Source organism: Bubalus kerabau, chromosome 6 (assembly GCF_029407905.1).
Source record: "Bubalus kerabau isolate K-KA32 ecotype Philippines breed swamp buffalo chromosome 6, PCC_UOA_SB_1v2, whole genome shotgun sequence".
Taxonomy (NCBI): domain Eukaryota; kingdom Metazoa; phylum Chordata; class Mammalia; order Artiodactyla; family Bovidae; genus Bubalus; species Bubalus kerabau.
Window position 1 is genome coordinate 108,826,937 of NC_073629.1, and position 15,285 is coordinate 108,842,221.

Consider the following 15,285-nt stretch of genomic DNA (forward strand, 5'->3'; position numbering starts at 1 on the left):
GTTGGTGATGGACAGTGAGGCCTGGCGTGCTGCGATTCATGGGGTCGCAGAGTCAGACACGACTGAGCGACTGAACTGAACTGAACTGAGAGGGCCAAATGTTTTTCTGCTATGCTCCTGTACCCTTCAAAAAGGCTACCACTTACCATTCTAATTAAGTTTATTCCCAGGGGTAACTATCTATATGTATGGGAATAGCCAAAAGCAGGCATGCTTCACAAGCCTTTTCTTGTAGGGCACATTAAGTATCAGAATAGCCATTACAGACAAGGAATGACAGTTTCATCTCTGGATTGGTAGAGACTACATGGAGTACTCAGACAAGGATTCTGAGGCTGTCAGGGCTTAGCAAGAAGCTATGCTGTGCTAGAGAGATGAGCAGTGTCTGAAATGGAGGATGATTCAGTAGTCATAGTGGCTACTGAACAAATGATTCATAGCTCATGTGTCTGAGGAACTGAATATTTTATTAATTTTAATTAAAGTTACACATGGCTGGTGGCTATTGTAACAGACAGTACTGATCTAAACTCTATTCTGCCTCCCCATCATACTGCCTTCAGTCCTAGCAATCATGGCAGGGGGAAGAAGGTGAGAGGGAGTGGGGAATCCTGAGAGTCCCAAGCAAGAGCACAGCTTCTAGAGTATGATGTGAAAAGGCAACAGTCTCTTTGTCCCCTAGCAGGCCAGGGGTTTAAAGGAACTTGGCTTTCTACTTCACCTGCAAAGGTCAGGGCAAAGAGCTGCAAGGAACCTGCCCAAAATAGGACTATTTCTCTATAAACCTTGGAACTACTTGGCCTTCATGTACTCAGCATTCAACAACTATAATCTTTTAGTTGACATCAGTAATGTCCCCTCTGGAACTTGTTCCACAGTCAGCACCCACCATTGAATTTTGTGGATGGACTAAACTTAAAACTAACCAAGAGTTCAAAAATAGAAGTCACTTACTGTTGCTGCTTCTTCCAGGGCCCGTTTGCTTCCTCCAAGGGCTTTGAAAAGAACAATTTGCTTGGTTACTAGATTTTATTAATTAACAAACTATCTTCCCTAATATGACCACTTATCTTACACTGGACCAGATTAAGTCCTTGGTCCAACATTCAGGAGCCTCTACAACCTAGTCTAATCTTTCCCCAAGCTTGACTGTTCCCTTCATGACTTACTACAAGTTCCACTACACCAAAGTGACTGTTATTTCCCAAATGTGCCACTGTCTCTCATGACTGAGTGTTCTGATAGTTATTTCTCCTGCCTGAAATAATCCCCTGCACTCTACAAATTTGGAATTCATCTTTCAAAACCCAGCTCAAACCCAAAACTCTGCTTATTTTTCTCTCACAGCAGATTGCTGCAATGTGTTGAGTTAGTTGCTCACGATCATCATATCCAACAACTACTCAAAGCTGTAGAAGTGCCCAACCCTGCCTTGAACTGAACTCGAGGACAAAAATAATATCCACAGCTTCTGGTAAAAAATATGTCATCAGTATGTATGATGTAAATGTGTACTGAATGAAGAGATCTTCGCAAGATTTAGATGTAGAATAAAAACTTAGGTTAGAGTCCTCCTGCTGGAAGTGCTGGTAGCATCCTGTCTAACAGTTAAGAACTCAGACTTTGGAACCAGAATGCCTACATTCAAATATGTTACTAATTGGCTTATGAGACTTTGAGCAAACAATCTCTGTGCTTTAATCTTGTCATCTACAAAACAGGAATAAAACCAACAACTAATATGTTTGTTATGAGGATGAAATCAGTTAATATTTGGAAAACACTTGGTTTTTCAGTTAACACTGGAAAACACAATGCCTGTCTGGCATAGAAAGCACTATATAAATGTGCTTACTGACCACTACTTTATTCTCTTTTGTAGTACTTATAATTTCAAATATATAATCATGTCCAAATTTTTAGAACAAGTTTTCTCTACTAACTTGTAAGTTCCTGGAGGCAAGGATAATGTCTGTTTTATTTCCCAATGCATCTTCAGCACCCAATATTGTGACTAACACATGCTCAATGAATATTTACAGAAATGCAAAAATAGATTAATAAATAAAAGAGAAAGTCCAAAAGGATCATTAAATGACATCTATGTGAGCAGAACGTGCATTTCTATCCAGGTAGCAGGGTAATTAATCATAAGAAAATAGTAAAAGGGTAACCCAGCAAAAGGACAGCCTCTTGCATTTCTTTGGACGTTTAACCAGGGGGTAGGGTAGGGAACAGGGTGGGGTTTTCCTCTGGCCAGGAAAACTCTTCGAGTCCTCGCACTTTACAATTTGTTTGCCAGTGTATAAACTGGTGATTTCCATAAGCTGCAGAAAGAGCTGGTTGGAGTTATCCTTCCATCTGTGCTCTGGTAAGAAATTATTCATTCATTCACTTTTAAATGGTTAGATAAAATACCACCCCCCCTCAAAAAAAGAGTATTTCATGACACATGAAATCTGTCAAATTCACATTTCAGTGTTTCCATAAATAGATTTCTGTTGGAAAACAGCTATGCCCATTTATTACAGCTGTTTTGGAACTATAACAGCAAAGTTGAGTAGTTTGGACAGAGAACCTTCTGGCCTACAAAGCCTAAAATAGTTATTATCTCTTCCTTTAGAGAAAACATTTGCCTGCCTGCAGAGAAAGATGAGGGAAAGTGCTAAGAAGAAAAGCAGGGAGGTGAGACAGGGATTGGGGAGGAGTAGGACTGCAATTTCCTTCTAAGACCTCACTGAGAAGATAAAAGCTGCCATGGTAACCACAGAAGGGCTCCAGGCCGAGGCCTGGGGAAAGACCAGGAGCTCTTACCGAAGTATTCGAGCCAGTTCATCTCGCGCAGCGCCTTGGGGAGTCGCAGGATCTCAATGTTGTACAGGTTATCCAACTCTTTGAGGAGGTTCTGCCTGTCTGACTGAATTTGCTTGGATCGCATTTGCACTGCGAGAGGGCAGAGAGGACACGGCACGGGTCACCCCGTGGGGAAAAGGTTTCCGGAATCCCTGCTGCCCGAGTCCCAGTCCTCCAGCACCCCGCGATTGCCCCCCGTGACCGCGACTACCCGGGCTCCGCCCCTTACCTTCACGGTCGAAGTCCTTAAGAAAGGAGGCGAGCTTTCGGTTCCGCAGCGCGTTGGTCTTGGCCACCCGACTGCCGCCCTTCCTAGACGGAGCCATGGCGCTTCGATAGAGGCTGCGGGGAGCGAGGGGCGGAGGCACAAGGCGTCAGCGGCGGAGATGATGAAGGAGAGGGGGTCGCAAGGGGGCGGGGGAGGGTGGAGGCGGGGGAGAGTGAAGGCCCCCCCAGGGGGTTTGAATGGGGACCCCTGCCCTTCCGGGCCCGGGCATAAAGGATTCGCGAGGCACCCACCTGCAGGTTCTGAAACCCGGGCTGAGGAAAAACCTGGTTGCTTCAGCCGAGAAGGAGCGACTCCGAGGCTAACGCGACGTGAGACCGCCGCCACCAAATTCAAACTGCCAAAGGCTGGCCAATAAAAAGCCGCTGTCTTAGGAGAGTCTCACAACAGCCAATCACAGAGAAGCTTCGCAATCGGGCAGCCAGTCCACATGTAAACTACAGCACCCAGAAGGCATTGCGGTCCGACCGCATATTTTTAGCGACTCTGTAGCCACGTCTGGGCATGCGCAGCGAAACAGCGGAGGCGTGCGGGGGTCTTGGAATTTCCTTAAACTTGTATTGGTTTAGTTTTGTTTTCCCGCTGGTTTAGAAGAGCGGCCGGAAACTTCAAGTAGAGGAGACAAGATTCTGGCTCCGGAAGCACGGGCCGGCCCAGTGAACCTTCGTCTGGAACTGCCCGAAGCCAAGGGGTAGTCAGGAACCTTTCGCGAGGTGGGAAACGAAGCTTCTGCCTTCCGAGAGCCTCTCTGAAGGTAAGCCTCGCGCTAGAAACACCTGTCGGGAGAGATAGACGGCCCTACCTCAGGAAACTTTGTTTAGCTGGACCTCCCCGAGAACGGAAATAACTCCCACTCTTGACTCGGTCCTTTCCCTGTCGACTTGGGACCCTAATGATATTTGCTTTTTCCTGGTTTTTGTTTGTGTTTTCACCCCCACAGTAGAAGATGACTGAAGATCAGCCTTTGCTTGCCGTGCAGGAGGCCCTGAGGAAGTGCTTTCCCGTGGTGGACGAGCAGCAGGGCCTGTGGCAGAGTGCTCTGAGGGACTGCCCGCCCCTCCTGGCCTCCCTCAGCAACCTGGCAGAGCAGCTGCAGGCCGCACAGAACCTGCGATTTGAGGATGTGCCCTCACTTCGGGACTTCCCAGACTTACAGGAGCGGCTGAGGCGCAAGCAGCTGGCGGCTGGTGACACTATCCTGGACAAGCTAGGAGAGAGGCTGTAAGAGGCACAGTGGCGCTCTTTCTTGGCCTAGAGATGTTAAAACTGGGTATTTAATAATCTAGGATCAGTGAGAAGGGGGTTTTTCTCCTTACTTAAGAGAATGGTATTTGGGGGTGTGTCAACCTTACCCCCTTTCCATCTGTTGCAGTGGGACCTCTCTCTGTCAAAAAAACCATTTTCTGGCACTTCCCTTATCAGCTAGGCATGACAGTGGTGGACTTAGTAAAAGTTATCAAAGCAGAACAGAAAAGCGATGGAGAAAGCTCATTGGCCCTCCACTGTAGTTTTCCTTAGGTAGAAAGCAGCAGCAGCAAGGATTTTACGTACATTATCTCATAACATCTTTTCAACAACTCTGTGACTTAACCTCACTGAATCCCATTTTTCAGGTGAGGAAACTGAGGCTCACGCAAATTGCCTGTGCTCAGGCAGTTAGTAAATAGTAAAGCTGGGATGCTAATCCAAGTGCCTGTGGTACTGGGGCCAGAAGCTCCTAACCACCGCTTTGTTCTGCTGTGCATTGGTGTCTGAGCCAGGAGGAGCACCAATGTTAGGCCCTCGGTCTTAGAGTTACAGGTAGTTGGGGATAGAGAAGAGAGGGCACATATGGCCTTCCCTTAACCAGGATGAAAGGAGGTTCTAGTGTGTAGGGTTTGCCATAGACTGATAGGAAACTCAAAGATGGGGGCCTTCTTTGTATTTATCTGTACTAAAAACATTAAGAACCTATGGGATGCAAAACACAGGTGCTAGGAATACAGTAATAAGGCCGACTTAGTTCCTAAGTTGAGTAAAAGAGTCAATTAAGTTAGGTCATTAAACATTCTAAGATAGCGAACTTTTATTTCAGTTGGTTACATGTTTTTATGTGGATATTGAGCTGTTATTTTTAGCCTAGTTTTTCATTGTGAGTCACAGTCAAACTTGAAAGCTGCGGTTCTAGGCTAGGGAGTGCCTTGCCCTTTGGGAAGTTGTAGCCTTCGTCTTGGTGGCTGGACCTCTTGGAGTCACCAATGGAATAATAACTTTTAAAATAAGTATATAATAATTTTTAAAATAATTATGTAAAAATAATGTAATAAAATTTTCCATAAGCTAGGTACTTCCCTAATGGCTTAATATGCATTATTGTATTTACTCTTCACAACAGTCCTTTTCATTCTTTGAACAAATGATTGTTGCTTTGTCTGCCAGTCTCTGTTTTAGGTACTTAGGATGCACAGTGAACAAAAGAGACTTGTTTTTGTTCGTGATTGAGAATAAGTAACTTTCCTGAGATCCACAATAATCTGTGTATGTCAAGAGCCCAAATTTTACCCATTCAAGAATTCACTAGGGTGGGACACGATATAGCATGAGCACAATACTGCTCTGTTGCTGTAGTTCCCTCTTGCTTATTCCTTTCACATACGTGGCGTTAGACTATGTGTGAACATTTCCTCTCCTTTATGGGAGTCCCAGAAAGCCTGCTTGGTCTTTTCTGTCTTTGGCAGCTGGGCCCATCACACAGCTTTTGAGAGTGATGTAACTTCAGCCTCATCATCTTTAAGTCAGTTCTTAATTGTTAAGCCACCCTTCCATCCAAGGCACCTGGGACCAGTAGATCTCCTACGGAGGCAGTTTTTCCCATTGGGATGTGTGGCAGTATCTGGAGACATTATTGATTGCTACAGCTTGAGATGGGTGGTGACAGTTTGCTCTTGTCATCTAGTAGGTAGAGGCCAAGGTTGCTGCTGAACAATGTACAACGCACAGGGCAGCCCTCCACCACAAAGAATCATCAGGTCCAAGATGTTCTTGGTACCGAGGTTGAGGAACCTGGCCGTAGGCCTTTCTCATCATATTGCCTAATATCAGACTCCCCCACCCGCCCCAGAGCCACCCTCCTCAAGGTGCGTGATGTGGTCAGCAGCCACGTGGAGCACGTGCTTCAGATCTATGAGCAGCATGCAGACACGATCGGCCTCGATGCTGTCCTGCAGGCTTCAGCTGCGAGCCCCTCTGTGGCTGAAATGTTGGAGTGGTTGCAGGATATTGAGAGACATTATCGGAATTCATATCCTTTGCACACGTTTCGCAGAGCTGTTCCAGGAAGTCTTGTTAATTTCAGTTTTCACTGGATTACACAAAAATACATAGTTTAAGTCAGTTCTCTTTGGTTCCTGGACTTGGATTCCTCCTGCATTCCTTTGTACAGTCATTCCTCAAATCATTTATTGAGCAGATGCTACCTTCCAGGCCTTATTCTAGGTGGTGGGAGCTAGGCATTAAAAAAGGGAAAATATATAAAATGTCTGTGATATTAAGTGCCTTGAAGAAAAATAAAGCAGGGAATGGGGAAACCAAGGGTTAAGGGTGGGCTTGTAGTTTTAAATAGGGTGGTCAGGGCAGGCCTCACTGAGAAAGTGCTTTCTAAGAAAAGACATGAAGATGGTGAGGGGAAGAATCGTGTGGGTGTTCGGGGGAAGAGTGTTCCAGGTAGAAGGAGCAGCAAGTGTAAAGGCCCAGAGGTGACAGCAAGCTTGGTCCGTTCAGGAAATAGCAAGGCAGCCGGTAGGGCTCGAGCCACGTGAAAGGGGCTGGTCTAACAGGTGGTGCTGTCAGGAGACAGGGCTAGGGCTGGTAGGGCCTCCGAGGTCTTTGGAAGGATTTGGGCTTTTATTCTGAGAGAGACAAAGGCTGTAGAAAGTTTTGAGTAGAGGAGTAATCTGATCAGACCTATGTTATCACCCAGCTGTGTTCTGAGGGAAGGCTTGGGTGGAAGCCGAAAGACCATTTCATTGGAGTCCTCTCCCTTTTTCTCTCTAGTTTTGCCTGATAGTCGCGTCTACTCTCTGGCTGGAGTTTCTACCTTCATTTATTCTTGCCTCTAGTTTTGATCTTCAGTTTCCTGCAGCTGCCTCCCAACTGGAATCTCATGGAACTGCAGGCTCAAATGGATGGAGATCCAACCCCCGCACCAGCCCCCACCCCATCAGCTCCCTTTTTCTTCAGTTGTAGCGTCAACCCTGTCTGGTCACCTAGTCTGTAAACTTGAGGGTTGTCCCCCAAGCCCACTGTTTGCTAATTGCGTCAGTAGCGGCGTTGGCTGCGTTGGTGGCAGCAGCAGCTGGGGCTGCCCTCTCGGAGCACTTACTGTGTGCCGGGTGCTGTTGTAAGGGTGTTTGGTTCCACTGTCAGGTCCTCCCGTTCTGTTTCCTTGGTGTTTCTCGGAGATCCCTTCTGTATCCCCGCTGCCTGTGCCACGGTCTCACTTGGTCCCTTTGTCGCATGCCTTCTGTAGGCAGGTTGCTCTGACCCTGGCTTCTTTCCTTCGAGGGAAGAAGCTACCTCCAGGTAGTGGCCACGCTCTACAGATTTATCTTCAGGAGGTCCTCTTCGAGGTCCTGTTCTGATCCTACTGGGTAGGGCTTCTCCGTAGCTTCTTGTGTCCCTAGGGTGAGACCCCACACACTGGTCTGTGTCTTCTCCCTCCACCTGCCTGCTCAGCTGCCTTGCCTGCTCCCTACACACTATTCCATTCGGCACCTCGTTGAAAGATGTACTGTCCTGAATCCATTCCGTGCTTCCCCTCTTCTTTGTCTTGGTTTAAGCTCTTGCTACCGGCCGGAATCTTCCTCCTGTCCTCTGAAGCAGCAGTTCCCCACCCTTCTTGGCGCTGGGGACTGGTTTCGTGAAAGTCAGTTTTTCCACAGTCGGGGGTGGGAGGGATGGTTCAGGTGGTAATGCGAGCAGTGGGGAGTGGCAGAATCTTCACTTTCTGGACCACTACTCACTTCCTGCTGTGAGGCTCAGTTCCTAACAGGCCACAAACGGGTACCAGAGATTGGGGACCCCTGCTCTAAGGGGGATGAATTTATCCTGTGAACTTCCACTGAGTTTTATCTCTTCCCATTTAGAGTCTTTTCAGTTTCTGTTTTGTTTTGTTTTTTTCTCACCATAGTGAGATCCCAGTTTGCGGGGCAGTGTTTCATCCCTTCCCTGTAGCCCAGAACCTTGTGTACAGAGGGGCTCGGTAAAGACCTGTAGCAGAGGTGAGCCCGCCCACCTGGTAAATGTAATGATAACTGTGCTGTTGCTTTTCTGGCCCCTGGGAATGCTCTCCAGGGTATTTTCTTCCCTCAGCACATCTCATTTTCTTTTTGAGCACCTTCCTTAATTCCCAGGAAAGTACCTGAAGAGGAAGTACCTCCTGTCCTCAATCCAATGGGAAGACTTGGGAAACATCCAAGCTTTGCCCAGAGCCTGGGACCGAATCTCAGAAGATGAACACCCGGACCTTGTACGAGGTGCTGGTTTTCATGCAGTCCCTCATGTCTGCTCCCCTCCTTTCTGTGTCTAGCCTCTTTGGAATCACGAAGAGGTTCCCCCTCCTGGTGCCTCTAGCTTTTACAAATCTGGTGTTTTGTGTTTTCTGAAGAGCTGGTATGCCACATGTTCTCTCTTTTCCTGTTCTAGATGTCATGTTGAATGTTTCCTTCTTCCTGGAAGAGTGAAGAAGCCGTGTGTTTATCGGGAGACTAGGGGGACACAGGTGAAGACCGACATTGCTGCCTTCCTGTATGTCTAAAAAAATGTCAGTACTGCGTCCTGACTTACTGGAAATGTCAGTGCCCAGCGCCTGAGGACTGGCTCTTCAGTGGATTCTGCTGGACATTCCTGATGTTGGTGCTGCTTCATGCCGGGTCGTGGGTAAGGGTACATGGTTACCCCTTGCCCTTCCCTAAGACTCAGGAGAATGGACAGAGGCAGATAGGATGCAGGAAAGGCGATGCAGAAGAACACCAGGGACAGAAGCAACAGCCACAGAAGTGGTAAGGAAGGAAAGGGCCAGGGTAGAGAGTTGGCACCACCCCCAGCATCGTCCAAGGCTCTGAGCCTCGTTGACACCAGATCCTGATCTCCTCTCTTTTTGTCGGTACCTGACTCCTTGATGGAAAAAAATGTGGCTTTGATGATTTAAAGAAATGGAGGTGATGTTGATGGAAAACTCATTATTTTTCAGTTGCAACGGCTCCTTATCATCAGGACACTTTCTAGAGCCTTCCACCAGGGGGAGGTGGTGTAGCATGAATTCTGAGTGTTTTGTGTTTGGATCTGTTCCCTTGCTGCTCTTACTGACAGTAAGTAACTGGGGATAGCGGGGCTCTTAAAATAACAGGGTTTTCTTTTTACCAAAGCCGGCAACCAATTTGCTACAGGCCCCTGATCTTGGAGTAGCTGCATGGATGGGAGGTCCCCAGTCCAGAGTCAGGCAATCAGGATTGTGTTTCTGAGGCCCAGTGCCTTCATCTGTGAAATGGTTGTGGTCCTTGCAGACCTGTCAGCTTCCTGGGCTGGTTAAAAATCTTGGTTATTGGATGTAAAGGGACTTAAGAAAGAATGTAGATATTTTTCAAAATGAAAATGACTTTTTAAGTTATAAAAGTGATGATATGCTTTTTAAAAAAATTATAGAAAAATTATGGAAAACATTTAAAATGTAGAAAACCATAAAACGAACTCCATCAGAGATATTTTATATGTATCTTTTCAGTGTCCATAGTCACAATTTTTTTAACAAAACAATTTGGGTATCATTGATACATACTGTTATTTAAGTTGTCTTTAAAGAAACACCTTTATATAGTTGGGCTAGTTTTTCATATCTCTGTCTGTATATAGCTCAATGCAATTATATACCATTCTATGGATTATTATAGTATTATGTTTTACATGTATTTTTTAAGTCTTCATGTTTTTCTACCTGTGTGTGCATGCTGAGTCGCTTCAGTCATGTCCAACTCTTTGTGACCCTGTGGACCATAGCCTGCCAGGCTCCTCTGTCCATTGGATTCTCTAAGCAAGAATACTGGAGTAGGTTGCCACGCCCTCCTCCAGGGGATCTTCCTGACCCAGGGATTGAACCCATGTCTCTTGTGGTTCCTGCATTGCAGGTGGACTCTTTACCCTGAGCCACGAAGGAAGCCCATCATATATACAATAATTGTAAATAACCTTAAGACCTTTAAGTATTAGGTCTTACAATGTACTCTGGGGACAGAGGTAAAGGAGAACCCAGAAAGATTTATAGTTCAACCAGGGAAAAATTTAAACCAGTATTTCTCAAGCTTGAGTTCAGTTTGGTTCAGTTGCTCAGTCATGTCCAACTCTTTGTGACCCCATGGACTGAAGCACACCAGCCTTCCCTGTCCATCACCAATTCCCAGAGCTTACTCAAACTCATGTCTGTTGAGTCGGTGATGCCATCCAACCATCTCATCCTCTGTCGTCCCCTTTTCCTCCCGCCTTCAATCTTTCCCAGCATCAGGGTCTTTTCTAATAAGTTAGCTCTTCACATCAGGTGGCCAAAGTATTGAAGTTTCAGCTTCAGCATCAGTCCTCCCAATGAATATTCAGGACTGATTTGCTTTAGGATTGACTGGTTGGATCTCCTTGCAGTCCAAGGGACTCTCGAGTCTTCTCCAACACCACACAGTTCAAAAGCATCAGTTCTTTGGTGCTCAGCTTTCTTTATGGTCCAACTCTCACATCCATACATGACCACTGGAAAAACCATATCTTTGACTAGATGGACCTTTGTCAGCAAAGTAATGTCTGCTTTTTAGTGTGCTTTCTAGGTTGGTCATAGTTTTTGTTCCAAGGAGCGAGCGTCTTTCATGGCTGCAATTACCATCTGCACTGATTTTGGAGCCCAAGAAAATAAACTCTGTCACTGTTTCCATTGTTTCCCCATCTATTTGCCATAAAGTGATGGGACCGGATGCCATAATCTTCGTCTTCCAGACCCTGACGCTGGGAAAGATTGAAGGCAGGAGGAGAAGGGGACGTCAGAGAATAAGATGGTTGGATGGCATGTAAATCACCAGTATCTTCTTAAAATTTAGATTCCTACTCTGTAGGTCCAGGGTGGGGCCCTGGACTCTGCATTTCTAACAAGGTCCCAAGTGATGCTGATGATCCAGGGACCAGACTTTTAAGTTGAAGAGATTTACATTGTAATACAATAGTGAAAGTGTATTTGCAGTCAAAACAGAGTTCTGTGGGAGAATAGAGGGACAACCAGCTGCTTGGGGGACTACTTCACAGTAACCGTGACATCTCAGTCCGGCCTTGAGGCTTGGAGGAGTGCAGGGTGCTCCACAGCCAGGGACAGTGTAAGCAAAGGCAGCGTTTGAGAAGGACTGGAAGCTGACACCTCCGGGAGTTTGCTGTGTGCGGTCAGCGTGCTTGTGGCTTGTATGCCATAGAACTGGAAACAGTAACAGTTGAGTATAGCAAGTCACGGGTTCACAGTGGGGTATAAGAGTGGCAGGTAATGGGTCTGTAAGGGCGGACTGGAATGAATTTGTGAAGAGCCCTGAATACCTTGCTCGAGAGTATGTATTTTGCAAATGGGAGTTGCTTGTCTGTGTGTGTGTGTCTATGAGTATAGTAAAGAACTTGTTAAAACCTCTCTCATTTAAACAAGTAATTATGACTGAATAGCTACAAGTATGTTTATGGTGGTAAGTAATAGCTATGTATTATTTAAGTATAATTGTTCCTTCTTAGCCATTCTTATGGTATTAAATTGCTATTTTCTAATTGTTCTTCTTAAATTTATAATTAATTTGGTTAATTTTTAGAGTAAGTAATACGTTCACATTGTACAAAATTCAAAGGGCATAGGTGCATATTCAGTGAAAAGTTGCACTCTCCCATTACTCAGGCCACCTCACTGGAGGCAACCAATGTTAAATGTTTCGCGTGTCCTTCCAAAAATATTCTTCACCTCTATGAACACAGAGGTGAGCATCCTCCAAGATAGCCCCCATGATCCCAAGGACCCACGCCCTTGTATAGTCCCTTCTCCTTCAGTGTAGGCTGCCCTTACAGATTGCTTCTAATGAACAAAAAACGGTGGAAGTGGTGGGATGTCATTTCTGGAGGTAGGCTGTGAGGAGAGGCTGTGGCTTCCATCGACGGCGCTGCCCCTCACTCCCTTGGGGGAAGTCCACTGTGAGGCTGGGAGGCAGTCCCATGGTGACCTCATGTGGGAGCTTGATGCCTGCCAGAACCCTGCCTGAGCTTGGAAGCAGACCTTCTCCCCAAGCTGAGCCTTTAGATGAGCCCACAGCCCCAGCTAACAACTGACTGTAACCTCATGAGGACCTAAGCCAAAGGCAACCCAGCTCAGCTAGGCCCAGATTCTTGACCCGTGGAAACAAGATAATACATGTTTAAGTCATTTAAGTTTGGGGGTAATTCGTTCCACAGTGATAGATGACTTACACAAGCAAATATTGTTGTATTTTCTCCATAACTTCCTACAAATAGTAGCATACTGTGTATCCAAGTTTATACCTTGTTTTTTCCACCTACTTACTGTATCTTAGAGATCATTCTTTATGAATATGGAAAGGGCTGCCTCAGTTTTTTCTGTAAGAGTTCCATAGTTTTCTGTTGTGTGAGTATAACATAATTTATTTAGCCCCTTTGTTGTTATTTAGTCACTTGAGTTGTGTCCAACTCTTTGTGACCCCATGGACTATAGCCTGCCAGACTCCTCTTTCCACGGTATCTCCTAGGCAAGAATACTGGAATGAGTTGCCATTTCCTTCTCCAGGGGATCTTCCTGACCCAGGGATCGAACCTGCGTCTCATACATTGGCAAATGGCGGTGGGGGCGGGGGGTGGGGGTTGGTTTTCTTTTTAGCCACTGAGACACCAGGGAAGCCCCATTTGGCCCCATACTGATGGCCATTTAGGTTGTTTCCAAAGCCTTAATACCTGTTAGATTTTGGCAGCCTTCTCTCTCATTCCCACCACTGCTCATGGTTTTTTCCCCTGGAATTTTCAATTAGCTAATACCACCCTATCCACTCTCCCACAGTAAAAGAAAAAAAAAAAAAAGAATTGTTGATATTTTTACTGGAATCGTATTAAGTTTATAAACTAATTTAGGGAGAATCATCATATTGGGAATCCTAGCTCTCCTCCTCCAACCATGCCAGTGGCTCGTTGGTTGAAATATCAAATGTGAGTTCTTTTCTCTGTTTCCCTCAGGTGGGGAAATAGGCTCTTGGTGTTTGGAACCCTCTTCCATGTCGACTAGACAATCTGTTGGGACGGAATGAAGAATTTGTGTTTTTTTCGTGCCCCTACCCCATCCACATTTAGCGTGGACTTCAAGATTCCTCTCTCAGGCAGAGTAGGGCATCCTGACTTCACTCAGGCAGGTTAAAGCATCCAGACTTTAATCAGGGTGATGGGGGCTGGGTACCATCTCCAGCTTGTTCAGCCATTGGGGTGTTTGAAATTCCTTCTCCCTGTGAGAGAGCAGGCATAACGCACATTTGGAGGAGCAGATTCAGGGATGTGGGGGAAGGAGCTAGGATGCTGATAACCAGCTCAGGGGAAACCTTGCTGAATTCAAGTGGCCCGGACCAAGTCTCAGGTCAGCCTCTGACTAGCCAGGTGATCTTGGGCAAGTTGTTTCCCCTTGTCTGAGTTTCAGCTTCTTCATCTGTGCAATAAAATAATGATGTACGTCCTTACAGAGTTGTGAGGCTCAAGCCCACAGGTGAGGGCTTGTGGTAAATTTATGAACATTGGAGGGACTGAAATTCACTTGAAACTGATTAGTCACCTACTAAGTGCATAGGGTTATTGGAAAAGATCCTGACGCTGGAGAAGATTGAGGAGGGCAGGAGGAGAAGGGGGCCACAGAGAATGAGATGGTTAGATAGCATCACTGACTCAACGGACATGAGTTTGAGCAAACTCTGGGAGATAGTGAAGGAGAGGGAAGCCTGCTGTGCTGCAGCCCGTGGGGTGGCAAAGAGTTGGATACAACTTAGCGACTGAACAACAAACAACAACAAAGTGCATAGCTTTGGGCTTTGCCCTTTTAACGTCTTCCTCAAGGCTTAACAAGCCATGATACGAGTATGCTTTGAGATGGTGAGTTCCCCAAGTGGCCACAGCTTACCAGTGGCATTGCCAGTATTCGTACCAGGGTTTTCTTGGTTCTGGTGAAAGGGATCTCTCCCTGACACACGGCTGTTTCCTCACTGCCACAGAAGGCAGAAGCACCCTCTGACACTTCCTCAGCTGTGACAAGAGTTGGTTTTCCAAATGCCCAGCTATGCCTGGGACGTGAGTCCTCCAGACGCAGCCATGAATGCGGCACTTCGCCCATCTGGCTTGGCAGGGCACACGAGGCGGCCAAGGCTCAGGGCGCTGCAACCTTGCCAGTTACCCTCCCTTCTGATCCCAGAGCCAGGAGGGCTGGAGCGTGTCCTGGGGCTGCCTGCCAGAGCCTTACACTTGCGCCCCATATGCCAGGGGCTGGGAGGAGAAGCCAGTCCTTCCAGGCACTCTCCCTCCTCCCCATCGTTCCTGGAAGTCTCCTTCTTGGTTTCTGCCGGGTGCAAAGGAAAGTCACTTTTTCTGAGACTGGTACCTGGTGCAGCATAGGAGGGTGCCCCAGAGATTCTGATCCAGTATGTGTGGGCAGGGCCAGGGTAGCTGTATCTTCATCAAGAACCCCCTCATTTTTGGGGGGGTCATTCTTGAAGAAATAGCCTTAAGCCTAAGAAAAAGGCAGCAGCATAGAGAGAGCTGGTAGGATGGCCACAAAGATTGCAGTGCTCTAGGAAAGAAACAAGCCTTAATAACTTCCTCATTGCACCTCCTCTTCCCTTTTTGTAGCTGGTCCTCAGTTCCAACAGGCACCTCGGCTCTTCCCCCAACCCCTGTGTGCTGTTCGGAACAAGGTAGCAGTCACATATGTACATAGCACCTTATCTGCCACATCCATATTCTTTAATTCGGAAGTGTCCCTGCACGCCCAGCACAGAACAAACTGCCGTGACACAAAGATAAACAAGAGACGTACACAGTAGGTCTGCAGGTACATAGGGCTGCTGTGATACATG

At 46.6% G+C, this 15,285-nt stretch overlaps 2 protein-coding genes across 4 annotated transcripts in view; one reads left to right on the plus strand and one right to left on the minus strand.

Annotated features, from left to right (window-relative positions):
* CDCA8 (cell division cycle associated 8) overlaps nucleotides 1-15,285 on the minus strand; it is a 176,662-nt gene that overhangs the window by 12,743 nt on the left and 148,634 nt on the right. Inside the window, exons 2-5 of the mRNA XM_055586353.1 lie at nucleotides 3,373-3,467; nucleotides 3,083-3,195; nucleotides 2,815-2,943; nucleotides 955-995 (exon numbers count right to left, since the gene is read on the minus strand). Coding sequence (XP_055442328.1) covers nucleotides 955-995; nucleotides 2,815-2,943; nucleotides 3,083-3,179 — 267 coding nt within the window. The 5' untranslated portion in view covers nucleotides 3,180-3,195; nucleotides 3,373-3,467. The remainder of the gene's footprint in view (nucleotides 1-954; nucleotides 996-2,814; nucleotides 2,944-3,082; nucleotides 3,196-3,372; nucleotides 3,468-15,285) is intronic.
* AIRIM (AFG2 interacting ribosome maturation factor) lies at nucleotides 3,479-11,950 on the plus strand. 3 transcript variants are annotated; one of them, XM_055586363.1, is made up of 5 exons: nucleotides 3,479-3,893; nucleotides 4,080-4,360; nucleotides 6,240-6,419; nucleotides 8,534-8,645; nucleotides 8,822-11,950. In XM_055586363.1, exons 2-5 carry the CDS (start codon nucleotides 4,086-4,088, stop codon nucleotides 8,831-8,833), a joined length of 579 nt encoding a protein of 192 aa, XP_055442338.1. In that variant the 5' UTR covers nucleotides 3,479-3,893; nucleotides 4,080-4,085; the 3' UTR covers nucleotides 8,834-11,950. The 3 variants fall into 3 exon arrangements, with proteins under 3 accessions (XP_055442338.1, XP_055442337.1, XP_055442336.1); XM_055586362.1 differs by having other exon boundaries at nucleotides 4,083-4,360; nucleotides 8,534-8,652; XM_055586361.1 differs by having other exon boundaries at nucleotides 3,482-3,893; nucleotides 8,534-8,652.

What these genes read in the sequence shown, in the direction of transcription:
- AIRIM (XM_055586362.1), top strand. Translation starts at nt 4,086, where the DNA reads ATGACTGAAGATCAGCCTTTGCTTGCCGTGCAGGAGGCCCTGAGGAAG. An exon ending in GACAAGCTAGGAGAGAGGCT is followed by an intron (nt 4,361 to 6,239) that starts GTAAGAGGCACA and finishes CACCCGCCCCAG; the next exon opens with AGCCACCCTCCTCAAGGTGC. An exon ending in ACACCCGGACCTTGTACGAG is followed by an intron (nt 8,653 to 8,821) that starts GTGCTGGTTTTC and finishes TTCCTGTTCTAG; the next exon opens with ATGTCATGTTGAATGTTTCC.